General features: G+C 47.4%; 2 protein-coding genes across 3 annotated transcripts; one reads left to right on the top strand and one right to left on the bottom strand.

The window, feature by feature from the left end:
* Nucleotides 1-18,860: 18,860 nt before the first annotated feature.
* Nucleotides 18,861-20,575, top strand: LOC119291841. The gene is made up of 4 exons (XM_037570646.1): nucleotides 18,861-19,211; nucleotides 19,322-19,950; nucleotides 20,029-20,244; nucleotides 20,328-20,575. The coding sequence occupies exons 1-4, from the start codon at nucleotides 19,001-19,003 to the stop codon at nucleotides 20,370-20,372; spliced, it is 1,101 nt and encodes a 366-aa protein (XP_037426543.1). The 5' UTR covers nucleotides 18,861-19,000; the 3' UTR covers nucleotides 20,373-20,575.
* A 264-nt stretch (nucleotides 20,576-20,839) lies between these two features.
* LOC119291840 (calcium-dependent protein kinase 7-like) lies at nucleotides 20,840-25,603 on the bottom strand. 2 transcript variants are annotated; one of them, XM_037570645.1, is made up of 8 exons: nucleotides 25,005-25,603; nucleotides 24,081-24,919; nucleotides 23,492-23,635; nucleotides 23,257-23,409; nucleotides 23,042-23,157; nucleotides 22,420-22,587; nucleotides 21,875-22,099; nucleotides 20,840-21,321 (listed from the first exon to the last, which is right to left on the bottom strand). In XM_037570645.1, exons 2-8 carry the CDS (start codon nucleotides 24,784-24,786, stop codon nucleotides 21,187-21,189), a joined length of 1,647 nt encoding a protein of 548 aa, XP_037426542.1. In that variant the 5' UTR covers nucleotides 24,787-24,919; nucleotides 25,005-25,603; the 3' UTR covers nucleotides 20,840-21,186. The 2 variants fall into 2 exon arrangements, with proteins under 2 accessions (XP_037426542.1, XP_037426541.1); XM_037570644.1 differs by having other exon boundaries at nucleotides 25,031-25,603.
* Between the last annotated feature and the right edge of the window lie 2,202 nt (nucleotides 25,604-27,805).

Raw genomic sequence — 27,805 nt, 5'->3', positions numbered from 1 at the left:
GGAGGCAGACTCACCACTCGGTAGGATTTTAATCACTTAGGCGAGTATTGGACTGCAGCTAAGCCCCCGAGTGGGAGGCTGACTCATCACTCGGTAGGATTTCAAACACTTAGGCGAGTACTGGACTGTAGCTAAGCCCCCGAGTGGGAGGCAGACTCACCACTCGGTAGGATTTCAAACACTTAGGCGAGTACTGGACTGCAGCTAAGCCCCCCGAGTGGGAGGTTTTCTCTCCACTTGGTAGGATTTTTATTACTTCACATTGTATTTGTGCCGTAACTCGAAGGAGAAGGTAGCAGTCGACCTGCACCTCGTTGTCCTTGCGGATCGGAATGAATTTCATACTTAGGCGAGTATCAGACTACAGCTAAGCCCCCGAGTGGGAGGTTTGCTCTCCACTCGGTAGGATTTCAAACACTTAGGCGAGTACTGGACTGCAGCTAAGCCCCTGAGTGGGAGGTTTGCTCTTCACTCAGTAGGATTTCAAACACTTAGGCGAAACGGATTCGTAGCTAAGCCTCCGAGTGGGAGGTTTGCTCTCCACTCGGTAGTATTTCGAACACTTAGGCGAAACGGATTTGCAGCTAAGCCTCCGAGTGGGAGGTTTGCTCTCCACTCGGTAGGATTTCAAACACTTAGGCGAAACGGATTCGCAGCTAAGTCTCCGAGTGAGAGGCTTGCTCGTCACTCGGCAGGGAAAATTTTACAAACTTAGGCGAAATGGATTTGCAGCTAAGCCACCCACTTGGGATTCCTTACATAAACAAAAGCAGCAACAATTAATGGGAAAATTATAACACTTTTGTCTTTGATAAATAAACTACAGGATTATTTTTATTACATCTCATCCGAGTGAATACTTAAGTGTAAAAGGGGCGGAGCAGATCCGCATTCCAAGCTTGTGGCTCATTAATCTGGCGATCGACGTTGTAAAGGCGGTACGCTCTATTCTGGAGAACTTTGGTGACGATGAAGGGGCCTTCCCAAGTAGGGGCGAGTTTGTGTGGCTTCTGTTGGTCCACTCGGAGGACCAAGTCTCCTTCTTGGAAGGCTCGACTCTTCACGTTTCTGGCATGGAATCGACGCAAGTCTTGCTGATAGATGGTCGATCGGATCATGGCCATCTCTCTTTCTTCTTCCAGAAGGTCGACTGCGTCCTGTCTGGCTTGCTCTGCTTCAACTTCAGAGTAGAGCTCGACTCGTGGTGCATTGTGAAGCAGATCACTCGGCAGAACCGCTTCAGCTCCATAGACCAGAAAGAATGGAGTTCTCCCTGTCGACCGATTTGGAGTAGTCCTCAATCCCCAAAGAACTGATGGAAGTTCGTCGACCCACGCGCCTTCTACGTGTTTGAGATCACGCATCAATCGGGGTTTCAGTCCTTTGAGAATTAGTCCGTTGGCTCTTTCTGCTTGTCCATTCGACTGGGGATGGGCGACTGAAGCGTAGTCGACTCGTGTGCCTTGAGAAGCGCAGAAGGCTTTGAATTGGTCGAAATCGAAGTTTGACCCATTATCAGTGATAATGCTATGCGGAACTCCATATCTGAATATCAACTCTCTGATGAAGCTGATAGCAGTGCCGGCATCAAGATTCTTGATAGGCTTGGCTTCGATCCACTTGGTGAACTTGTTGACTGCCACCAGTACATGGGTGAAGCCGCTCCTGCCAGTCCTCAGTGGTCCAACCATATCTAATCCCCAAACAGCGAAGGGCCAGACGATTGGAATGGTCTTCAGGGCTGAGGCGGGCTTGTGCGACATATTGGAGTAGAACTAACATCCTTCACACTTGTCGACTATCTCTTTTGCCATTTCATTTGCTCTGGGCCAGTAAAAACCCACTCGGTATGCTTTAGCCACAATAGTCTGAGAGGACGCATGATGGCCACAGGTCCTCGGGTGGATGTCGTTAAGAATTATCCGACCCTCTTCTGGAGTTATGCATTTCTGGCTGGCTCCAGTCGCGCTTTCTCTGTACAACCGTCCCTTCATCACAGTAAAGGCTTTGGATCAATGGACGATCTGTCGAGCCTCTTCTTCATTCTCGGGGAGCTCTTTCCTTAGGATATATACGGTGTACGGCATTGTCCAGTCAGGAGTGATAGCCAAAACTTCCATGATCAGGTCGACCACGGCTGGGATCTCGACTTCAGTCGGATCCGTGGCGCTTTTTGGCTACGGGGCTTCTTCGGTGAAAGGATCTTCTTGTACTAACGGTGCGTGAATATGTTCCAAAAACACACCACTGGGAATGGCTTCTCTCTTGGAACCTATCTTTGCCAAATCAACAACTACTTGATTTTTCAGTTGGGGTATATGATGAAGCTCTAACCCCTCAAATTTCTTCTCCAGCTTTCTTACTGTGTTGCAGTAACCAGTCATGGCTGGGCTTCTGACGTCCCACTCCTTCATCACTTGGTTAACCACCAAATCTGAGTCGCCGTAGACCATCAGGCGACGGACACCGAGTGAAATGGCCATATGCAACCCATACAAAAGTGTTTTGTATTCTGCTTCGTTGTTGGAGGAATCAAAGTGAATCTGGAGTACATATCTGAGCTTATCTCCTCAGGGGGAAACCAACACTACCCCAGCACCGGAACCATTCAGCATCTTAGAGCCATCAAAGAACATGGTCCAGTGCTCCGAGTGAACTTGAGTCGGCAGTTGCTGTTCCGTCCACTCGGCGAGGAAATCTACTATTGCTTGGGACTTGATAGCTTTCTTTGCCTCAAATCTGATATCCAGGGGAAGGAGTTCGATCGCCCATTTTGCCACTTGACCAGTTGCGTCTCTGTTGTGCAGAATCTCTGATAATGGGGCGTCGTTGACGACTATAATGGTATGGTCAGAGAAGTAGTGAGCAACTTTCTTCGTGGTCATATAAATCCCATATACAAGCTTCTGATAATGAGGGTATCTTTGCTTTGATGGGGTCAGGACTTCAGAAATATAATATACTGGGCGCTGAACTTTGAAGGCTTTCCCTTCTTCTTCTCGCTCGATCATAAGTACTGTACTAACGACTTGTCCTGTGGCTGCAATGTAAAGCAGCAAAGACTCTTTGCTGATCGGGGCAGCAAGCACCGGCTGGGTGGAAAGCAGGGCTTTTAGCTCTGCAAACGCTGCGTCCGCTTCGGGAGTCCACTCGAACTTGTCTGACTTCTTCATCAATCGGTAAAGAGGCAATGCCTTTTCACCGAGACGAGAGATGAATTGACTTAAAGCAGCCAAGCAACCAGTAAGCTTCTGAACATCGTGCACACACACAGGTCGTTTCATTCGGAGTATAGTGCCCACTTTCTCTGGATTTGCATCGATTCCTCATTCGGAAACGAGAAAACCGAGTAATTTTCCACCAGGAACTCCGAATGTGCACTTCGATGGATTAAGCTTAATATCATACCTCCTGAGGTTGGCAAAAGTTTCAGCGAGGTCAGTCAGCAGGTCGGAACCTTTCCATGACTTGACCACAATGTCATCCATGTATGCTTCCACATTCCGACTGATTTGAGTGAGCAAACACTTCTGAATCATCCTCATGAACGTGGCTCCGGCATTCTTGAGGCCGAATGGCATGGTGACATAACAGAAGCACCCGAATGGGGTGATGAAAGCTGTTTTGATCTCATCGGGCCCATACAGACGGATCTGATGGTACCCGGAATAGGTGTCTAAGAAAGACAGTCGCTCACATCCCGCAGTCGAGTCGACTATTTGGTCGATGCGGGGGAGAGGAAAATGATCTTTCGGGCAGGCCCGATTGATATGTTTAAAGTCAATGCACATGCGAAGTGACTTGTCCTTCTTGGGGACCATGACAACATTGGCAAGGCACTCGGAGTGGTAAATCTCTCGGATAAACTCTGCTGCTAAGAGCCGAGTCACCTCTTCGCCAATGGCCTTCCTTTTTTGGACAGCGGACCATCGCAGATATTCCTTGACAAGTTTCGCCTTTGAGTCGACTCGTAGACGGTGCTCAGCCAGCCCCCTGGGTACACCTGGCTGTTGGGGAACGTAGTAATTTCAAAAAAATTCCTACGTACACGCAAGATCATGGTGATGGCATAGCAACGAGAGGAGAGAGTGTTGTCCACGTACCCTCGTAGACCGTAAGCGGAAGCGTTATGACAACGCGGTTGATGTAGTCGTACGTCTTCACGATCCGACCGATCCAAGTACCGAACGTATGGCACCTCCGAGTTCACCACACGTTCAGCTCGATGACGATCCCCGGGCTCCGATCCAGCAAAGCTTCGGGGATGAGTTCCGTCAGCACGATGGCGTGGTGACGATGATGATGCTCTACCGGCGCAGGGCTTCGCCTAAACTCCGCGACGATATGACCGAGGTGGAATATGGTGGAGGGGGGCACCGCACACGGCTAAGGAACGATCCATAGATCAACTTGTGTGTCCTAGGGTGCCCCCCTGCCCCCGTATATAAAGGAGCAAGGGGGGAGGCCGACCGGCCCCTTGGGGCGCGCCAAGGAGGAGGAGTCCTCCTCCTAGTAGGAGTAGGACTCCCCCGACTCCCCCTTTCCTACTCCTACTAGGAGGGGGAAAGGAAGGGGGAGAGGGGGAAGGAAAGAGGGGGGCGCCGCCCCCCCCCCTCCTAGTCCAATTCAGACCAGAGGGAGAGGGGGCACGCGGCCCACCCTGGCCGCCCCTCTCTCTTCCCACCAAGGCCCATGTGGCCCATTAACTCTCCTAGGGGGGTTCCGGTAACCCTCCGGCACTCCGGTTTTCTCCGAAATCACCCGGAACACTTCCGGTGTCCGAATATAGTCGTACAATATATCAATCTTTATGTCTCGACCATTTAGAGACTCCTCGTCATGTCCGTGATCACATCCGGGACTCCGAACAAACTTTGGTACATCAAAACTTATAAACTCATAATAAAACTATCATCATAACGTTAAGCGTGCAGACCCTACGGGTTCGAGAACTATGTAGACATGACCTAGAACTATTCTCGGTCAATAACCAATAGCGGAACCTGGATGCCCATATTGGTTCCTACATATTCTACGAAGATCTTTATCGGTCAAACCGCATAACAACATACGTTGTTCCCTTTGTCATCGGTATGTTACTTGCCCGAGATTTGATCGTCGGTATCCAATACCTAGTTCAATCTCGTTACCGGCAAGTCTCTTTACTCGTTACGTAATGCATCATCCCGTAACCAACTCATTGGTCACATTGCTTGCAAGGCTTATAGTGATGTGCATTACCGAGAGGGCCCAGAGATACCTCTCCGACAATCGGAGTGACAAAACCTAATCTCAAAATACGCCAACTCAACATGTACCTTCGGAGACACCTGTAGTACTCCTTTATAATCACCCAGTTACGTTGTGACATTTGGTAGTACCCAAAGTGTTCCTCCGGTAAACGGGAGTTGCATAATCTCATAGTTACAGGAACATGTATAAGTCATGAAGAAAGCAATAGCAATATACTAAACGATCAAGTGCTAGGCTAACGGAATGGGTCATGTCAATCACATCATTCTCCTAATGATGTGATCCCATTAATCAAATGACAACACATGTCTATGGTTAGGAAACATAACCATCTTTGATTAATGAGCTAGTCAAGTAGAGGCATACTAGTGACTATATGTTTGTCTATCTATTCACACATGTATCATGTTTCTGGTTAATACAATTCTAGCATGAATAATAAACATTTATCATGATATGAGGAAATAAATAATAACTTTATTATTGCCTCTAGGGCATATTTCCTTCAGTCTCCCACTTGCACTAGAGTCAATAATCTAGATTACATAGTAATGATTCTAACACCCATGGAGTCTTGGTGTTGATCATGTTTTGCTCGTGAGAGAGGCTTGGGTCTGCAACATTCAGATCCGTATGTATCTTGCAAATTTCTATGTCTCCCACTTGGACTTGGTCCCGGATGGAATTGAAGCGTCTCTTGATGTGCTTGGTCCTTTTGTGAAATCTGGATTCGCTTGCCAAAGCAATTGCACCAGTATTGTCACAGAAGATCTTCATTGGTCCCGATGCACTAGGTATGACACCTAGATCGGAAATGAACTCCTTCATCCAGACTCCTTCATTTGCTGCTTCCAAAGCAGCTATGTACTCAGCTTCACATGTAGATCCCGCCACGACACTTTGTTTAGAACTGCACCAACTTATAGCTCCACCGTTTAATAAAAACATGTATCGGTTTGCGATTTAGAATCATCCGGATCAGTGTCAAAGCTTGCATCGATGTAACCATTTACGACTAGCTCTTTGTCACCTCCATATACGAGAAACATATCCTTAGTCCTTTTCAGGTATTTCAGGATGTTCTTGACCGCTGTCCAGTGATCCACTCCTAGATTACTTTGGTACCTCCCTGCCAAACTTATTGCTAAGCATACGTCAGGTCTGGTACACAACATTGCATACATGATAGAGCCTATGGCTGAAGCATAGGGAATATCTTTCATTTTCTCTCTATCTTCTGCTGTGGTCGGGCACTGAGTTTGACTCAACTTCACACCTTGAAGCACGGGCAAGAACCCTTTCTTTGCCTGATCCATTTTGAACTTTTTCAAATTTTTATCAAGGTATGTGCTTTGCGAAAGTCCTATTAAGCGTCTTGATCTATCTCTATAGATCTTGATGCCCAATATGTAAGCAACTTCACCTAGATCTTTCATTGAAAAACTTTTATTCAAGTATCCCTTTATGCTATCCAGAAATTCTATATCATTTCCAATTAATAATATGTCATCTACATATAATATCAGAAATGCTACAGAGCTCCCACTCACTTTCTTGTAAATACAGGCTTCTCCAAAAGTCTGTATAAAACCATATGCTTTGATCACACTATCAAAGCTTTTATTCCAACTCCGAGATGCTTGCACCAGTCCATAAATGGATCGCTGGAGCTTGCACACTTTGTTTAACACCTTTTGGATTAACAAAACCTTCTGGCTGCATCATATACAACTCTTCTTCCAGAAATCCATTCAAGAATGCAGTTTTGACATCCATTTGCCAGATTTCATAATCATGAAATGCAGCAATAGCTAACATGATTCGGACAGACTTAAGCATCGCTACGGGTGAGAAAGTCTCATCATAGTCAACCCCTTGAACTTGTCGAAAACCTTTCGCAACAAGTCGAGCTTTATAGACAGTTACATTACCATCAGCGTCAGTCTTCTTCTTAAAGATCCATTTATTCTCAATGGCTTGCCGATCATCGGGCAAGTCAACCAAAGTCCATACTTTGTTCTCATACATGGATCCCATCTCAAATTTCATGGCCTCTAGCCATTTTGCAGAATCTGGGCTCATCATCGCTTCCTCATAGTTCGTAGGTTCATCATGGTCAAGTAACATGACTTCCAGAATAGGATTACCGTACCACTCTGGTGCGGATCTTACTCTGGTAGACCTACGAGGTTCAGTGGAAACTTGATCTAAAGTTTCATGATCAATATCATTAGCTTCCTCACTAATTGGTGTAGTTGTCACAGGAACCGGATCTTGTGATGAACTACTTTCCAACAAGGGAGTAGATACATTTATCTCATCAAGTTCTACTTTCCTCCCACTCACTTCTTTCGAGAGAAACTCCTTCTCTAGAAAGGATCCGATTTTAGCAATAAAAATCTTGCCCTCAGATCTGTGATAGAAAGTGTACCCAATGGTCTCTTTTGGGTATCCTATGAAGACACATTTCTCCGATTTAGGTTCGAGCTTATCTGATTGAAGTTTCTTCACATAAGCATCGCAGCCCCAAACTTTAAGAAATGACAACTTTGGTTTCTTGCCAAACCACAGTTCATAAGGCGTCGTCTCAACGGATTTTGATGGTGCCCTATTTAACGTGAATGCGGCCGTCTCTAAAGCATAACCCCAAAACGATAGCGGTAAATCAGTAAGAGACATCATAGATCGCACCATATCTAGTAAAGTACGATTACGGCGTTCGTACACACCATTTCGTTGTGGTGTTCCGGGTGGCGTGAGTTGCGAAACTATTCCGCATTGTTTCAAATGTAAACCAAACTCGTAACTCAAATATTCTCCTCCACGATCAGATCGTAGAAACTTTATTTTCTTGTTACGATGATTTTCCACTTCACTCTGAAATTCTTTGAACTTTTCAAATGTTTCAGACTTGTGTTTCATCAAGTAGATATACCCATATCTGCTCAAGTCATCTGTGAAGGTGAGAAAATAACGATACCCACCGCGAGCTTCAACATTCATTGGCCCACAAACATCAGTATGTATGATTTCCAACAAATCAGTTGCTCGCTCCATAGTTCCGGAGAACGACGTTTTAGTCATCTTGCCCATAAGGCACGGTTCGCAAGTACCAAGTGATTCATAATCAAGTGATTCCAAAAGCCCATCAGTATGGAGTTTCTTCATGCGCTTTACACCGATATGACCTAAACGGCAGTGCCATAAATAAGTTGCACTATCATTATCAACTCTGCATCTTTTGGTTTCAACACTATGAATATGTGTATCACTACTATCGAGATTCAATAAAAATAGACCACTCTTCAAGGGTGCATGACCATAAAAGATATTACTCATATAAATAGAACAACCATTATTCTCTGATTTAAATGAATAACCGTCTCGCATCAAACAAGATCCAGATATAATGTTCATGCTTAACGCTGGCACCAAATAACAATTATTTAGGTCTAAAACTAATCCCGATGGTAGATGTAGAGGTAGCGTGCCGACCGCGATCACATCGACTTTGGAACCATTTCCCACGCGCATCGTCACCTCGTCCTTAGCCAATCTTCGCTTAATCTGTAGTCCCTGTTTCGAGTTGCAAATATTAGCAACAGAACCAGTATCAAATACCCAGGTACTACTACGAGCATTAGTAAGGTACACATCAATAACATGTATATCACATATACCTTTGTTCACTTTGCCATCCTTGTTATCCGCCAAATACTTGGGGCAGTTCCGCTTCCAGTGCCCAGTCTGCTTGCAGTAGAAGCACTCAGTTTCAGGCTTTGGTCCAGACTTGGGTTTCTTCTCTTGAGCAGCAACTTGTTTGCTGTTCTTCTTGAAGTTCCCCTTCTTCTTCCCTTTGCCCTTTTTCTTGAAACTGGTGGTCTTGTTAACCATCAACACTTGATGCTCCTTCTTGATTTCTACCTCCGCGGCTTTTAGCATTGCGAAGAGCTCAGGAATAGTCTTGTCCATCCCTTGCATATTATAGTTCATCACGAAGCTCTTGTAGCTTGGTGGCAGTGATTGGAGAATTCTGTCAATGACACTATCATCAGGAAGATTAACTCCCAGTTGAATCAAGTGATTATTATACCCAGACATTTTGAGTATGTGTTCACTGACAGAACTATTCTCTTCCATCTTGCAGCTATAGAACTTATTGGAGACTTCATATCTCTCAATCCGGGCATTTGCTTGAAATATTAACTTCAACTCCTGGAACATCTCATATGCCCCATGACGTTCAAAACATCGTTGAAGACCCGGTTCTAAGTCGTAAAGCATGGCACACTGAACTATCGAGTAGTCATTAGCTTTGCTCTGCCAGACGTTCTTAACGTCGTCAGTTGCATCAGCAGCAGGCCTGGCACCCAGCGGTGCTTCCAGGACGTAATTCTTCTGTGCAGCAATGAGGATAATCTTCAGGTTACGGACCCAATCCGTGTAATTGCTACCATCATCTTTCAACTTTGCTTTCTCAAGGAACGCATTAAAATTCAACGGAACAACAGCACGAGCCATCTATCTACAACAAACATAGACAAGTAAAATACTATCAGATACTAAGTTCATGATAAATTTAAGTTCAATTAATCATATTACTAAAGAACTCCCACTTAGACAGACATCTCTCTAGTCATCTAAGTGATCACGTGATCCAAATCAACTAAACCATGTCCGATCATCACGTGAGATGGAGTAGTTTCAATGGTGAACATCATTATGTTGATCATATCTACTATATGATTCACGCTCGACCTTTCGGTCTCCGTGTTCCGAGGCCATATCTGTATATGCTAGGCTCGTCAAGTTTAACCCGAGTATTCCGCGTGTGCAACTGTTTTGCACCCATTGTATTTGAACGTAGAGCATATCACACCCGATCATCACGTGGTGTCTCAGCAAGAAGAACTTTCGCAACGATGCATACTCAGGGAGAACACTTCTTGATAATTAGTGAGAGATCATCTTAAAATGCTACCGTCAATCAAAGCAAGATAAGATGCATAAAGGATAAACATCACATGCAATCAATATAAGTGATATGATATGGCCATCATCATCTTGTGCTTGTGATCTCCATCTTCGAAGCACCATCGTGATCACCATCGTCACGGGCGCGACACCTTGATCTCCATCGTAGCATCGTTGTCGTTACGCCATCTATTGCTTCTACGACTATCGCTACCGCTTAGTGATAAAGTAAAGCAATTACAGGGCGTTTGCATTTCATACAATAAAGCGACAACCATATGGCTCCTGCCAGTTGCCGATAACTTCGGTTACAAAACATGATCATCTCATACAATAAAATATAGCATCACGTCTTGACCATATCACATCACAACATGCCCTGCAAAAACAAGTTAGACATCCTCTACTTTGTTGTTGCAAATTTTACGTGGCTGCTACGGGCTTAGCAAGAACCATTCTTACCTACGCATCAAAACCACAACGATAGTTCGTCAAGTTAGTGTTGTTTTAACCTTCGCAAGGACCGGGCGTAGCCACACTCGATTCAGCTAAAGTGAGAGAGACAGACACCCGCCAGCCACCTTTAAGCACGAGTGCTCGTAACGGTGAAACCAGTCTCGTGTAAGCGTACGCGTAATGTCGGTCCGGGCCGCTTCATCTCACAATACCGCCGAACCAAAGTATGACATGCTGGTAAGCAGTATGACTTGTATCGCCCACAACTCACTTGTGTTCTACTCGTGCATATGACATCTACGCATAAAACCAGGCTCGGATGCCACTGTTGGGGAACGTAGTAATTTCAAAAAAATTCCTACGTACACGCAAGATCATGGTGATGGCATAGCAACGAGAGGAGAGAGTGTTGTCCACGTACCCTCGTAGACCGTAAGCAGAAGCGTTATGACGACACGGTTGATGTAGTCGTACGTCTTCATGATCCGACCGATCCAAGTACCGAACGTACGGCACCTCCGAGTTCAGCACACGTTCAGCTCGATGACGATCCCCGGGCTCCAATCCAGTAAAGCTTCGGGGATGAGTTCCGTCAGCACGACGGCGTGGTGATGATGATGATGCTCTACCAGCACAGGGCTTCGCCTAAACTCCGTGACGATATGACCGAGGTGGAATATGGTCGAGGGGGGCACCGCACACGGCTAAGGAACGATCCGTAGATCAACTTGTGTGTCCTAGGGTGCCGCCTGCCCCCGTATATAAAGGAGCAAGGGGGGAGGCCGGCCGGCCCCTTGGGGCGCGCCAAGGAGGAGTCCTCCTCCTAGTAGGAGTAGGACTCCCCCTTTCCTACTCCTACTAGGAGGGGGAAAGGAAGGGGGAGAGGGGGAAGAAAAGAGGGGGGCGTAGCCCCCCCCCCTTCTAGTCCAATTCGGACCAGAGGGAGAGGGGGGCGCGGCCCACCCTGGCCGCCCCTCTCTCTTCCCACCAAGGCCCATGTGGCCCATTAACTCTCCCGGGGGGGTTCCGGTAACCCTCCGGCACTCCGGTGTTCTCTGAAATCACCCGGAACACTTCCGGTGTCCGAATATAGTCGTCCAATATATCAATCACCATTTTGAGACTCCTCGTCATGTCCGTGATCACATCCGGGACTCCGAACAAACTTCGGTACATCAAAACTTATAAACTCATAATAAAACTGTCATCGTAACGTTAAGCGTGCGGACCCTACGGGTTCGAGAACTATGTAGACATGACCTAGAACTATTCTTGGTCAATAACCAATAGCGGAACCTGGATGCCCATATTGGTTCCTACATATTCTACGAAGATCTTTATTGATCAAACCGCATAACAACATACGTTGTTCCCTTTGTCATCGGTATGTTACTTGCCCGAGATTTGATCGTCGGTATCCAATACCTAGTTCAATCTCGTTACCAGCAAGTCTCTTTACTCGTTACGTAATGCATCATCCCGTAACCAACTCATTGGTCACATTGCTTGCAAGGCTTATAGTGATGTGCATTACCGAGAGGGCCCAGAGATACCTCTCCGACAATCGGAGTGACAAAACCTAATCTCGAAATACGCCAACTCAACATGTACCTTCGGAGACACCTGTAGTACTCCTTTATAATCACCCAGTTACGTTGTGACGTTTGGTAGTACCCAAAGTGTTCCTCTGGTAAACGGGAGTTGCATAATCTCATAGTTATAGGAACATGTATAAGTCATGAAGAAAGCAATAGCAATATACTAAACGATCAAGTGCTAGGCTAACGGAATGGGTCATGTCAATCACATCATTCTCCTAATGATGTGATCCCATTAATCAAATGACAACACATGTCTATGGTTAGGAAACATAACCATCTTTGATTAATGAGCTAGTCAAGTAGAGGCATACTAGTGACTATATGTTTGTCTATGTATTCACACATGTATCATGTTTCCGGTTAATACAATTCTAGCATGAATAATAAACATTTATCATGATATGAGGAAATAAATAATAACTTTATTATTGCCTCTAGGGCATATTTCCTTCACTGGCATGTCAGAAGGTTTCCATGCAAAGATGTCCCAGTTCTCACGGAGGAACTGGATGAGCACTTCTTCCTATTTGTGGTCGAGTGTTGTGGAGATATTAGTCGGAGCAGCGTTGGGGTCGGTCGGGTGGATGTGAACTGGCTTTGTCTCACCGGACGACTGAAATGCTGATTCTGTAGCAGGCTTCTTAGCTCGCAACAAATCACTCAGATCTGCATTTTTCTGGTGTTTTTGCCACTCTTCTGCCACCATCTGAGCATTGGCGATCTTTGAGCCCTTCTGAAAGCACTCTTCCGCCTTCTTGCGATTACCAGTAATAGTGATCACACCTTTAGGGCCAGGCATCTTCAATTTGAGGTACACGTAACATGGTCGAGCCATAAAACGTGCATAAGCTGGCCTGCCCAAAATAGCGTGATAGGCACTCTGGAAATCCACGACCTCAAATGTCAACTTTTCTGTGCGGAAATTTTTGGAGTCACCAAAAACCACATCGAGAGCAATCTGGCCGAGTGACGTGGCCTTCTTGCCAGGAATAACTCCATAAAAACTCATGTTGCTGGTACTGAGTCTGGACATCGGAATGCCCATCCCTTTCAGTGTCTCTGCGTATAGTATATTCAAACTACTGCCACCATCCATCAACACTTTAGTCAGTCGAGTACCTTCGATGACTGGGTCGACCACCAGAGCTTGCCTCCCAGGGGTGGCTATGTGTGTCGGGTAGCCCTGTGCGTTCGGTTTATTCGGTTTACATGGTTAGGTTTATACGGTTTTTCGGTATGTACGGTATTAATACTTCGGTAAATACGGTATGAAATTAAAATATGGTTCGGTTTCGGTATATACCAAATTATTTCGGTATGGTTTCGGTATATACCATAAAAACCAAAGTTGATGCGAATTTGAAAATGACGTAATAATAATTTGCAAATTTATGACTCAAAACACATTCTATTTTACACAAATAGTATATGACTATATATATAAGTATATATGCATGCATTGATTCATCTGTTGATGGTTATGGACGTGCTTAGCATTTTAAAAAGAGAAAAATGACAATGTTACAAGAAAAATGTTGGTGCTTAGTAGTGAATTTGACTCATGTACAAGAAAAATGACAACTTGTACGGTTGTTCATCTCAAGAAATATAAATTTATCTTTTACTTCGGTTTATTCGGTTAACCATTCGGTTTTTCGGTATATACCATAAAAACCAAAGTTCAAATCGGTATGAAAAGTTCATACCATACCGAAACCAGAAACCATAAAAACAAAAAAATCGGTTCGGTTCGGTTTATTTTCGGTATGGTTTTTCGGTTCGGTTTTAAAATGCACAGAGTGAGCGTCGGGTGATCAGACTGATCGAATGTGATGGCCGTCTGAGACCACTTCAGATAATTGGGTGTTGCCGGCGCAACCATATTCACCTCTCGGTTTATAACTTTCAGTCGACTTTTGCTTTCAACGTCAGCAAAAATCATCAGGGTGGAATTGACCAGGGGATATTCATCATCACTATCCTCTTTGTCATCAACTCTGTCCGACTCTTTTTCCTTGTCCTTGGACTGTTTCCCCTGGAATTGCTGGATCAAGAGACGACACTGCCGAGTGGTATGTTTCGGGTAAATGAAATTACCCTCTTCATCTTTCTTTGTGTGAATGTGACATGGCAAATCCATCACGTCATTCCCCGCTTTGTCTTTCACCTTCTTGGGGTTCCAAGGCCCTTTGGGCTTCCCTTTGAACTTTCCTTGAGTCACGGCCAAGGCTTCTCCAGGAGCAGCTGGCTCGGCTTTCCGTTTCTGCTTCCGACTGGAGTTCCCTCCTCCGGTTTCATGGGCGACTGACTTGTGCTTGCCACTCCGGAGCCGATCCTCTTCTTCACCATTGGCATACTTGGTGGCTATCTCCATCATTCGACTCAGAGACATGTCTCCAGTTCGACCGAATTTCAGGTTCAGCTCTCTGTACTTAACACCTTCCTTGAAGGCACAAACTACTTGGTGATCAGACACATTTTCTACCGTGTGATGCAATGTGATCCATCTCTGGATGTAATCTTTCAAAGTCTCATTCGGCTTCTGCACACAGGTTTGCAGCTCTGTCAGCCCTGCTGGTCGCTTGCAAGTTCCCTCAAACATTCTGAGAAACACTCTGGAAAGATCTTCCCAAGTGTAAATGCTGCTGGGTGCTAACTGATTCAGCCATGCTCTGGCCGAACCCTCCAACATAAGAGGCAAATGCTTCATGGCCACCTCATCGTTACCGCCGCCGATCTGAACAGCCACTCGGTAGTCCTCAAGCCAAGTATCAGGCTTGGACTCACCAGTGAACTTGCTGACTCCAGTCGCCAACCTAAAGTTGGGAGGAATCACCGCGGCCCTGATGGCTCTGCTGAAGCACTCTAGTACTGAGACGTGCACTCTACTGCTGGTGGGTACATCTCTGTCGTTACCCTCTCGGTGGGCTCTATTCCTATCGACCAGACCTTGAACGATAATGGATCTCGCATCAAAGCCTGGTTCCCTGGGGTCGACTGGAATCCTTCGCCCAACACTGTGCTGGCATCTATCATCCTGCTGTCGAGGCGCGTACGATCCACCTCTTGGGGGAGGGGTGGGCACTCGACGTCGATCATCGCGATCGAATCGGTGATCACTCTGCTCACGGCTCTTGTACTGATCGTGTCGGTCTCCACGCCCCTCACGCCTCGGGGGCGATCTGGGGCTGTGAGCCGACTGAACTGTATTTGCAGCTACGGATCTGCTGTGAATCCTGTTCCGCGACTGCGATACAGCTGAATTTTGATCTCCTGCTGCCCGGAGTAAATCTCTGATCTGCATCAAGCCTCTGCCAGCCTCTGACTGGGAAGGCTGAATTGACTCTGCTATTCGGGCCGCAGCTGCTAAATTCTGAATCAGAGTTCGATATACCTGAGTCGGTGGAGGAAAGAGCTGACGTCGACTGGAGTCCGAAACCCGTTGCCGTGCATGCTCGTCGAGTGATCGCTGAAGGTTCTCCAGTCGAGTGCGCTCAGCCAAGTTGGCCAAGCGCGCGTCCTCCAAGGCACGAGCCTCAGGGGTTTCTCCAATGATAGGAGTGTGAAGTGCATCCATGTTCCGGCGGCGAAGTTCTTCCCTCTGCAGCAAATTGAGGGGCTCGGGGAGGTACTCTTCATGGGCATGCGACGGATCGCCTCCACCGTCGCCTCCTTCGGCACCGAGAAAACCGGGAGGACCGCGCGGTCCATCGACCATCAGAACTTCCACCGCTGGATCACTGTTGTCGCTCTCGGATGCAGTCTCTGCAGAGCTAGTCGACACGTCGAACAGGCCGTAGAGAGATTCGTCAGGCTCGATTGCCGCAGCTTGGGGGATGGCTGACTAGCGGGCCACCGCATGCCTCACCCACCGCTGAAGCCTCGACCGACCGGAGCGCTTGCGCCGGCGGGAAACAGGGGGGAGGATGACACAAAGACCGACCGATACTGGGTCGACGGTTGCCGCAGGAGGAAGCCACGGACGCACACGCGAAAGTGCGTTGCTCCGCGGACTGGGAGCGCGTCGATGTCGAGCGGAGCCTCCTGAAGCCAAGCAGAGTCGTCGGCGATGAACGTAAGCGCGCCGAGACGGATCTCGCGGCCCTCGGCCAAAACTCCGCCTGAAACCATGATGAAGGAGATCGGAAAAAATCGCAACTTCTCCAATAAGTCGCTAAGACACCTGCCCCACGGTGGGCGCCAACTGTCGTGGTTCTAAGTCTGACAGTAGTGTAGGGGGGTACTAATGGAGAGGCAAGATCCTAGCTATGGAGTAGTTGTATACGCAAGAGATTTACGAGTTCAGGCCCTTCTCGGAGGAAGTAACAGCCCTACGTCTCGGAGCCCGGAGGCGGTCGACTGGATTATATGCGTATGAGTTACAGGGGTGCGAACCCTTTACACTGAGGAGGGGGTGGCTTATATAGAGTCTGCCAGACCCCTCCGGCCCTCAGTTATGTAGGGTTTAAAGTACATTAAGACTGGGGGTTACTCGTAACGCCCACATAAAGTGCTATGAAGACCAAAAATGCTACTTAATGATAGACCATTGCATGCAGAATGACTTTAGACCTCCTGGCCGTCGAGTGGTGGGCTTCATGGTCGAGTGGTTGGCTTCATGGTCGAGTGTCTTTGAGTCCGTCGAGTGGAACACTTCTGAGTCGATTGACAGGTGGTTTCTTCTAGAGATGTCCTTGGGTAGGGTAGTTTGGACGGGTCCATGACCCTACCCTAGGTACATAGCTTCATCAGGTGGGACTCTCCTTTGCGTCGAAGGCAAGCTTGGTGATTCGGATATGTAGATTCCCTTCTTTGTAACCGACTCTGTGAAACCCTAGCCCCCTCCGGTGTCTATATAAACTGGAGAGTTTAGTCCGTAGGACAAGGACAACAATCATAATCATAGGCTAGCTTCTAGGGTTAGCCTCTATGATCTCGTGGTAGATCAACTCTTGTAATACCCATATCATCAAGATCAATCAAGCAGGAAGTAGGGTATTATCTCCATAGAGAGGGCCCGAAGCTGGGTAAATATCGTGTGCCCCGCCTCCTGTTACCATTAGCCTTAGACGCACAGTTTGGGACCCCCTACCCGAGATCCGCCGGTTTTGACACCGACACTCCTCGCCTCGCCAGAGCGTCCCGTGCATCCCACCGGCCAACACGTCATAAGCCATCACCACCGAAGTACCGGGACATGAGGCTTCGGCCATGGGGCAAGTGGGCGACTGAGATCCATAACCCTGACACGAATGCATCTGCGTGGCTTGGCGCGTTCGCCATTGTGAAGGAGGCGACATGCGCTACATCGCCATGGCACTCCACTTTCTTTGGGATCCATGAGAAGCTCAAGTTCCCTGTTGATGTCACCTCCGCGGCCGCTATCACGCCTCCTGTTAAGGTCGTCCCCTAAGCTGAGGAGAAGGACCATTGCTTGGCCGAGGCGCAAGTCACGGTCGATGGCGCCAAGGAGCAGAGCGACCGCAAGAGCCACGAGTTTGCTTGCCTCAAGGCCGAGCATGAGAAGATGTTCGACGAGCTTGACGAGGATGATGAGATGTTTGACAATGACGAGGCCAGCCATTACGACACCTAGTTTTAGTCATAGTGTAGCTAGTTTTGGTCTCAATGTAGTGGTAGGGATGTTTAATTGTGACTGTAGTAGTGTTTAATTTTATATATCTAAAAGAGTCATCTCCACTAACTTATTTATCTCAACTTGCATACGCTACCTCATCATACAATTGTGAATGGGATAAGACCAGCCTCAATTCAATCATATATGGAAAGTAAATCATTTAATTCTTCTACTTGTATCGATAAATATAAGTACAACTATACATAACCAAATATGTATTTTTAACTTTGGTTCTCATATTATCAACCAAAATTTGCATCAACCAATTCAGGTACCCTCTGGTTTATACATGTTTTATTATGTGTATAGTGTGTAGTTGGATGTTTAATTATGCAATGAAGTACTTGGTCCATCTTAAAATAAGTGTCGTTGATTTAGTACAACTTTATTTCTTTGATCATAAAAATACGGGTATGCAGTAAATTGTAGGCAACTAAAATTTCTCTCCTCCACCTAAAATGGATTTGGGTAGCAAAAATTTGATCTCCTACTTTTTTTTTGAACATCGGTACAGACACAAGCGCTCATATACACGCGCATACACTCACCCCTATGTACGCACATACGCACACCCTACCCCTATGAACGCCTCCGAAAAACTGAGCCGGCATATCATCTTGAGATTTACGAAGTCACCATAGGCGCCTCGTCATCGACGGGAACGTCTCCTCCCACTGAATGCACATCGCCGGAAATTCTGAAATAAATTCAGGAATAAATGCGAGCATCAGGATTTGAATCCTGGTGGGCTGGGATACCACAGTCCCTCTAACCATTCAACCACAGGTTGGTTCGCATTTGATCTCCTACTGAAGATGCGGAGAATCTTGGATCGTTTTCATACTGAGCCGTGGATGATGTTATAGTTGTCGCCAAAGCCTGTCCGGGGACGCAACATGTGAACGAGCGGCTCACGGCCCAGGCTGGCGTGGCCACGAACTCCCTGATCCCAACGACGCCCACACGTTTTTTATCTACTTTGCCGTGGATCGGCCTTGAGCAACAGGATCGCCCGGTCATGGGGAAAAGACCAATCCACCGAAAAAATAACGCCGAGGGCGAGTGAAAAAAGGAACGGATGCATCCCCTGTCGACGCAACGCCTGGCGCCCGTCCCCAGCGCCAACGCCAACCACCCGCGCGCGCTTCTCCCGCCGTCTCCTCTGCTGCTTCGGCCACGGACCAGCACCACCAAGTCGTCGGCGTCCGCCAGATCGGCGCCGCGCGCCGTGTCGCCCGCGACCCCAACCACCGCAGCCACCAACGACCCGGACGCCGGCGCGCAGCCAGGTCAGTCACCAGCCACCATGAACTAGCTCATGTCTTTTTGACTGACAATCACCCAATGACATGAGCCCATGACTGAACTGGACACTGAAACTTGGTCCGTGCGTGCGCAGATAAGTGGGCGGAGTTCGCGGCGCGGGTGTCCGGCGAGTGGGACGGCTTCGGCGCGGACTTCACGGTGGCCGGCGACCCGGTGGAGCTGCCGGCGAACGTGGTCCCGGACGCGTACCGCGAGTGGGGGGTCCAGGTCTTCGACTGGCAGACGCAGTGCCCCACCCTGGCCGACCCCGCCGCGCCGGGCGCGCTCCACTACCGCCTCGTCCGCCTCCTCCCCACCGTCGGCTGCGAGGCCGACGCCGCCACCGTACACACCTCCCACCAGCGCCACGTCTCCTCCGCCACCGCCTTCGCCTACGGCGCCGCCGGGGGCTCCTACGTGGCCACGTGGCCCAAGGGCCCGGCGACCGTGCTCGAGGTGGAGCACTGCATCTGCCACCCGGACAACGCGGAGGTGCGGGTCAGGCTGGTGCAGACGGTGGCGCTGGCCAAGGACGCGGCACGGCTGCGCGGCGTCAAGGTGTTCTCCGAGCAGTGGTACGGCCCGTACCGCAACGGCGACCAGCTCGGCGGGTGCGCGCTCCGCGAATCCGCCTTCGCCGCCGGGGAGAGGCTCGCCGCGTCGGAGGTGGCGGGACAGTGGGAGACCACCGCCAGGTCCTCCGGCGCGCTGGACCCCGTGACGGTGAGCATCCTCCTGCAGCACGTGCCGCACAGTCCGTCGACATCGAAAATGCCCGTGCCTGACATGTCTGACGTGCAGGGCAAGTTCGCGGGGCTGGAGCCGGACCACGAACCGCGGAGGACGGCGAGGGACGGTGCCGGCGTGGTGACGCTGCTGCCGAAGCGGCTGTGGAGCTCGCTCAAGGTGAGCGGCGACGGCGAGGACGGCGACGTGGTGTGCGAGGTCGGGTGGCTGCTGGGCCACGGCAGCGCGGTCACCTCGACGTGCGTCCTGTCCAGAGACGGAGACGTCAAGGTAAAAACATTGCCGCTTGCTGCTATGCGAAACTACACTTCTTTCTCGTGCCATACTTACAGTGTTGCCCGGCTCGTCTGTAGGAGATAGCTGCCGCGCAGGAGACCCGGGCGTCGGAGGCCGCCTGACCTGGGCCATGGCATGACTCCTTCAGGTTTCATCAGATCTTTACATAGAAAGTGAAGACAAATATACTTACACATCTTAGAATAGCCATACTCATCCTGTAAATCTGTCCTCTACTAAACAAATTGGTCTATGCAAAATCATGAACTGGTGTGCTGTGCCAGCCCTTTGTGGCTTACCAACGACAGCCAGAGCTTCCGAGGCTTGTTCAATGCTAGACGCTTTGTCAGGTGCTTAGAAAAATAAACCAGGTTTTTTTGAAGCACCGGTGCCTAATTCTACAGGAGAGACGCTAATCAAGCATATGCCCTGCACAAATAAGCACCGATGCTTAATGAAAGCCTGGTTTATTTCTTCAAGCACCTCTTCTAAGCACCTTACATTGTACAAGGCCTCAGGCTGCTTGATTATGGTCTGTGCAGATAGATTCATATTTTTGAGAATGAGTATAACAGCAAGAAGATCAAACTTGGGGAATATGACATTTCATGAAGACTAGGTTTTTCATTAGACACAAAAGTACACAACTGATCACACAAAGAACAAACGAACTTGACGCACGCCCTCTTACTTCCACCTGCTGGATAGCAGCCAGTCTTGCAGTCATATGAACCAGGACACAACTACTGTACTTACTATATGTAACCCACGACGCTGTCTCTCACAATGACTGTACTGCTAGCTAGCCCAGCTTATTTTCGATAAATGCCGCCGAAAGAATCGACTGGTTCTCTTCTCGTACTTTGTGAGTACATGCCCACAACCCAATTTGGGCCGTCGACATAATGGCAAAGAGAAGAGAACAAAATCTGTGCATTAATGTACTTGAGCTGCATCTCTCAAGGTCACATTCAGACTGGTTTCCATTGTTGGACGCCCAAGTCCAATATTGCCACCGTTGGTGTTGCCTTGCATCATGGCTACAAATTCAGCATAATCAATTTGACCGTCCTGAAAACAAAGATAATACCCATTCATTAGATTCAGTTGGTTTCTGACAAACAAATCAGCGGTGCTATAGGTCATGCGGAAAATAACACTAGATTTTTCTCATAGTATTATCCAGCTAAGGTCACTACTACAAAGTTGTTTTTTTACGTAGTACAAGCTATTATCACTATATATAGATGTTTTTTACAACATTATGCAGATTTCAAAATCTGTATGTAATCTGATATCTATGTGTTTCGTGCTGTTCCTATATAGATTTTTCTTTTTTGAGCTGTTGAGACACTGGGTATTAGGCATAACTGGTGGTAGATACCCAATGTGACCAAGGACAAAGATACAATTTCGTAAGTTAAATGACACTTGGAACCCACTGAAGTACGTATCAAAGATGCAAGTCCCGAAACGCTACACATGTCTAAATTGACTATATGCCTACCATTAATGTGGTCGCAAAAGTGTTACAGCTTCTTCATGAGGCAGAGCCACAGTTAAATGATGATACTAAGAATTAACAGGGATGCCATGATATTTTAGAGTGGGATAATCAACTTACATTGTTCTGGTCGGCCTCTAAAATAATCTCTTCAAGGAGAGTGCCCTCCATGTTATATTCTGCACAGGCTCGTTGAAGCTTGTCGACTGTGATATAGCCACTGCCATCTTTGTCAAAATATGTAAAAGCTGCCTTCAAGTGCTCTTCCCGCTCTATCTTGTTTAGAGGCATGGTTGCAGCAATAAATTCTTCATAATTTATGGTTACATCAGTGTCTGTATCAGGCTGAAAAAAAGTTCAGACAGATTAGATGTAGGACAGCAATGCAGACAATATCCTACCAACAAATCAAGAAATACATCTTATATATTATTACTGCAATACCATATATGTACAGCTTAGGCATTTTTCAGCAAAAATAAAATGCCATATGTAACCACAGCAATGATATCTATTTCTTAGGCCTTTTCCTACAGAGGAAATCCCAGAACCACATACGGATTAAAGAATAGTGTGTGGTTGCTGAACGTGTTTGAAGCAGGAAAACATTTACACATTCCACAAATATGGACGAATATTCGTAACGATCAGAAGCACGCACTTACCACTTCCATTATATCACAAATCTCGGTATCCACCAATTCGTTGCCATATCTTGTCAAACCTTTCCTAAGCTCACCGAAAGTGATCACACCTCTATTTTTTATGTCCACTGTCTTGAATAATTCTCTTAATCCAGCAATCTCCTCTTCTGAAAGACGCTCAGCTATCACCTGGGAGCATATAAAGTGTCACAGAAGAAACAGGGCCATACTGTTTACACAATTGATAGATGTAGGAGTAGGACATAATGAAACAAACTAAATTCCAGCATAGTGCCTAGCCCATACAGTTGAATGCCAAAAACAAAAGCATATTCCCTTTCCATGGCAAGAAATTCAAGTGGTGAGACTAAAGCAGCAGCTCAAATGAACTTGCTCGCATGGCAGCAATAAAATCCATTCATGACCAATGGCATGTTCATGTGAACTGTAATGTCATTTGATGATTCACAGTAACTAATGCATGTGCCATAAACTAACATATTATAGGAAAATCCAAACAAAACAGAGCCAAGATCCATGAGACAATTATACCACATGAAGTTAATATTCTACCAAAATTTGAACTATTACACTTGTAAAGATCCAAACATGTGAAATTGAAAAAGTTGCAGAGAAAACTCACTCTCAGAGCTAATTTCTGTAGATTGTTCATTGCAGAGAACCGCTTGAGCCGAGAGATGACACTAGGATCCAAAACTCCATCAGTGGCCACCCCATTTTGGCAGATCCAGGGATGCCCTGGCATTAACATATAATTGATAAACAAGTACAAAATGAAAATGTTCATGACTACTAAAACAACTTGCAAGGGTGAAGAAATAGATAAAATATACTTACGTAGCACTTCATGGGCTTTCAAACGCTCTGAAGGGCAATTGCAAAGCATTTTTCTTATAAGATCCTTTGCACCGTCAGATATCTTAGGCCAAGGGTCTGATTCCAAATCAAGGTGCCCCTTCAGAACTGCATCAAATATGCCTTTCTGTGTATCTGATAAAATCAATATTGATCATTTTAGCAATTCCAGGAAGACAGTAGACTCAAATTTAACACCAGAGTTTAAAGAAATCACCTGCCCAAAATGGTGGAACCCCACTTAGCAACACATAGAGTATCACTCCAGCTGACCACACATCGGATTCTGGCCCATAGCGTTTGTGCAGCACCTCAGGAGCAACATAGAACGGGCTGCCAACTAGCTCACTGAAAACCTGGCCTGAATTGGTAAATTAGCAAAGTTAATAAAGAAAAACAATAATTTATTCAGAAAATAACAACACTTCACACACAGGATGGGTATATATAATGCAGATACATGCGAATATGAATGAGGTAGAAACAGAGTTTCAGTTTCAATTTGCCTCATCCTCGTAATAAGCAGCAATGATAAGCTAATATTCATATGTGTTGTTGAATCAACCAGATATACCAACTCCTGATGTGTTAGTCAACATTCATGCCATGATGTTATATACTAATTTGAATGTTGAAGTGGAAGTTCACATAATGATCGTTAAGGGTGCAGCAGGAATGTAACTGAATGTATCCACCTTCCAGTGTCAACAAAATATCATGCAGCAAAAAAGGAAGAAAAACAGTATGGCATTTATTTGTTGCTTAAAAATATGTCCCTGTATATGCATCGAAATTCGATATCATACCTGGCTTGAAGTAAACGGATAGGCCAAAATCAATTGCTTTTATGGACAGGTCATCATCTTTGTCAAGGAGGAGGAAATTTTCTGGCTTGAGATCGCGGTGCATCACACCAAGTGAATGGCACATAGCCACAATGCTGACAACAATTCTTGTAATCTCTGCAGCCTTCATCTCGCTGTAATGCCCATTCCCCTGAATTCGGTCAAAGAGCTCCCCGCCGGGCAAGAGCTCCATCACAATGTGGACCGCCTGCACGTCCTCATAGACATCCTTGATCGAGACAACGTTCTTGTGTCCCGACAAATGGTGCATTATCTGGATCTCACGGCGCACATCCTCGACATCCACCTTGGTGACGAGCTTGCGCTTGAGGATGGTCTTGCATGCGAAGTCGCACCCTGTACTTATCTCGGTGCAGAGGTATGTCGTCCCAAACTGGCCCTGCCCAAGCTTCCGGCCAATGATATAATGCTCCCTTAGGTCCGCCGTCTTGCGCCCGAGGACAGAGATGGATGTCAGATCCAAACCCTGCCTCAGAATACCAGCGGCGGTGGGCTTAAACGAGTCGGCATCGGGCCAGGGCTTCTCGGATTTCTTCAAGTCTGAGTAGCTATCATCTTCAATCCCATCGGCGTACCTGGAAGCAGGATGCTCCCTGGGGAACCGGCTGCAGTAATCATTCCCAGGGGTCCCATTCTGATTACCCATCCCAATAACACCACCTTCTGCAAACTGAAAGTGTCCAGTCTCTCACAATTGCTGGGCCCTTAAATAGCAATAGAACACTACTTGCAAACCTGGAGAACTGGTAGAATTTCTCGGCGAGGAGGAAATCCTGAACCTGACATTTCACAATAAGAAACTTGATCAGTAACCCATGGGTAACACTGGACGGCAAGCAAACCAGAGCAAAACTAAAATCTAACCAGGGGAGGAGGAAGTCAGTGGAAACCTTGGGGATTGGCAGGAATTCCCTTCCGGCGGCGTCTCTCCTCTTGGGCGAGGAGATCTCCGGTGTGAGGCCTTCCACCACAGGGCCTGACGCGCTAAATAGGCCAAGCTTCTCTGCCTCGCACTACACGAAATCCAACTAAACCCCACGCGAAACACGAGGCCTCCGCCCTTCGCCCGCACACCAGACCAAACCCTCGGGGCCGGAAGAGTTCCTCCCGAAGGCAGCTTTTTCGTCCGCAAAGCTCCCTCCGGCAGGAAATCCCCACGCCGAGGGTCTCCAATGCCGCACACCTGGCCGCGGCCCGGACCCCGCGGCCGCAAACAGCTGGACCCGACCACGGATCGGCGGAAACCGACGAGGAGCAGCTGGACGACGGCTGGCCGCGCGGCGAATCTGGCCCGTGGCGCACGAAATCTCCGCCGGACGGACGCTAAACCGCGGCGCGCACGGGGACGGCGGGCGGCGAGCTGGACTGGAGCGAGCCGAGCACGGGGAGGATCACGCCGAGGGGGCTGACACGGATTCTCGTGTTCCGGAGGGGCCAAAGCGCAAAACCGGTGGGCGGAAAAAATGCAGAGAGGAGAGAAGAGGAGGGCAGGCGGGGGAGGGCCAGGTTTTATAGTCCTGGCCGGCGGGGTAGGTGCGACTCGGCGGAATTTCGCAGTCAATATATTTTTTTGAATTTCGCAGACAATTCTTTTTTTCTGGAACTCCCCAGTCAATTCCGATTTTCTTTTTAGATTTATAAGTAGTACAAGAGAATTCGGCGGTCACGGTCCAGAAGCCTTTTTTTTTCTCCTCGACGCCGACAGAAACCAGGGGCTTTGCCAAAAAAGAAGACGGAAACCAGGGGTGGTAAAAGTATTTGGCCTTTGGTGGCAATGAGACGGCGGGCTCCGTCACCGTCACGGGTCACAAACGGTGATCGCCTCCTTGGATCTTTGTTCTTTCTAGAATAATGCTATGTGTTTTTGGTATGGTTTCTTTGTCCGTGGTACAAATCAAAGCTAGCGTGCCTCACTCCTCCGATGAGTACTTTGTTTATATTCACGACAAGTCAGAATTGAGCTGTGCTCCGGGACGGCTGTCTAAGCGTGCCGTTCGGAAATTGGGAAACTACGGCAGTGGATTGCAGTTGCAGAAGATTATAGTGGTTGGTCTGGAGGTTGGAGTTACTACTAGTAGTAGTTGTCTACTTTGGCTCAAACTTCTGCCTCCACATTTTGGAGGGAGCATTTCTGCCGTGTTGGAATCTCAAGTGTTTATGGCTTTTGGAATTGGATTACAGGTGTCTGGCCAGAATATGAGATGATTTGTTTGGATAAGCCAGAATATCAGAGCAAAGGTTATTCCAGGATTTTCCCAGTCGCAAAAAAAAGTTATTCCATGATTGTTTGTACTTTTAGGGAGCTGTGGCAAAGTACAACAAGGCTATTCCACGATTTTTTCAGTCACAAAAAAAGGTTATTCCATGATTTTTTCAGTCGCAAAAAAAGGTTATCCCTCGATGATTACTTTTCCTGCTAGATTATACTGACCGCATCTGGAAGAAAACTATTTAACATTATTTAGTGTGTGTCAAAGAAATAGTAAGAGCAACTCCAACCGCTTCTCTACAAGCAAACCAACCTATGGTTGGATGCTTAGGATGGTAGTGGTATCCCCGACCCATCAGGCTCAAGTTATGTACTTGATATTGGTGCTCGTATTTTTTGTGATTTATTTCAGTCCTTCCGGCTATGCGCATGTATGAACGTTTGCATCTCAAAAGACAATTCCCCTAAAAACTTCCCATAAAAATGCTTTTATAGGATATCTATACATTTTAGGGGAAGCTTCCTGAGAGCTACTTTCATCAGATCCCGTAAACCTTTTCTCTTAAGTGTGATTTTATTTTATTTTTCATTAAACAAAATTAGATAACGACCTAGAGCCCGTCAGTCAGTGACGCACGTGACAGCATTCCGGCAACATGGCTGTGCCGCGGCGGTGACACGGCGGCTTTGCGGCGAAGTGACGGCGGCACAATGGCTTTCCGGCAGGGCAGCGGCGACACAGTCGTTTTTTCACAAAGCGACGGCGACATGATGGCTTTTCGGCGACGGAGCCGTTGTCCACATGGCGGCAACGACACGGCGATTTTTTAGCAAATCGGCGGCGACACAATGGCTTTACGGTGATGCGGCAATTGTCCACGGGGTGGCAACGACACAATGATTTTTCAGCGAAGCGGTGGTGGCACAATAGCTTTCCTGCGACGCAACGATTTTCCGGCTGGGAGCCGGCGACGCAACTACTTTCCGACGGGGAGCCGGCGACGCGACGGTTTCAGGCGGTTACCGTGTGCCAAAAGTTTACCGCAAGCAAAACTTCGCCTAAAAAGAAGTGAAATTGAGATCAAATTCGCAGGATCCCGTAAATTTATTTCACGTTTACGGGATTTGTTGGAAACTTTTTTCTGCCCAAACTTCCGTTAAACAGTAGTTATTTTACGAAACGGGATCTGTTGGAGTTGTTATAAACTAATTATCTGTTTGTTCAGCTGATCACCCTCATTATGTCTTCTTCCACCACGGGGCTCCATCCCCTTCCACCGTGACGTAGTCGCCTCTGGTCGGACCATCATACTCTCCAACCATTGGCGTCGGCATTCCTTCCTGAGCTCCACATTTGCGACAACACCAACTCTCATAGCATGTGCGTCAGAACCGCAGTCATCGCCATTGAACTTTTGAATCTGTGTGAAGCGCCTAACATCAAATGTCCTCGTCG

The sequence above is a fragment of the Triticum dicoccoides genome, chromosome 4B (genome assembly GCF_002162155.2).
Source record: "Triticum dicoccoides isolate Atlit2015 ecotype Zavitan chromosome 4B, WEW_v2.0, whole genome shotgun sequence".
Taxonomy (NCBI): Eukaryota; Viridiplantae; Streptophyta; class Magnoliopsida; order Poales; family Poaceae; genus Triticum; species Triticum dicoccoides.
The sequence above is the reverse complement of the archived record's forward strand: the minus strand, read 5'-3'. Positions and strand labels throughout refer to the sequence as shown.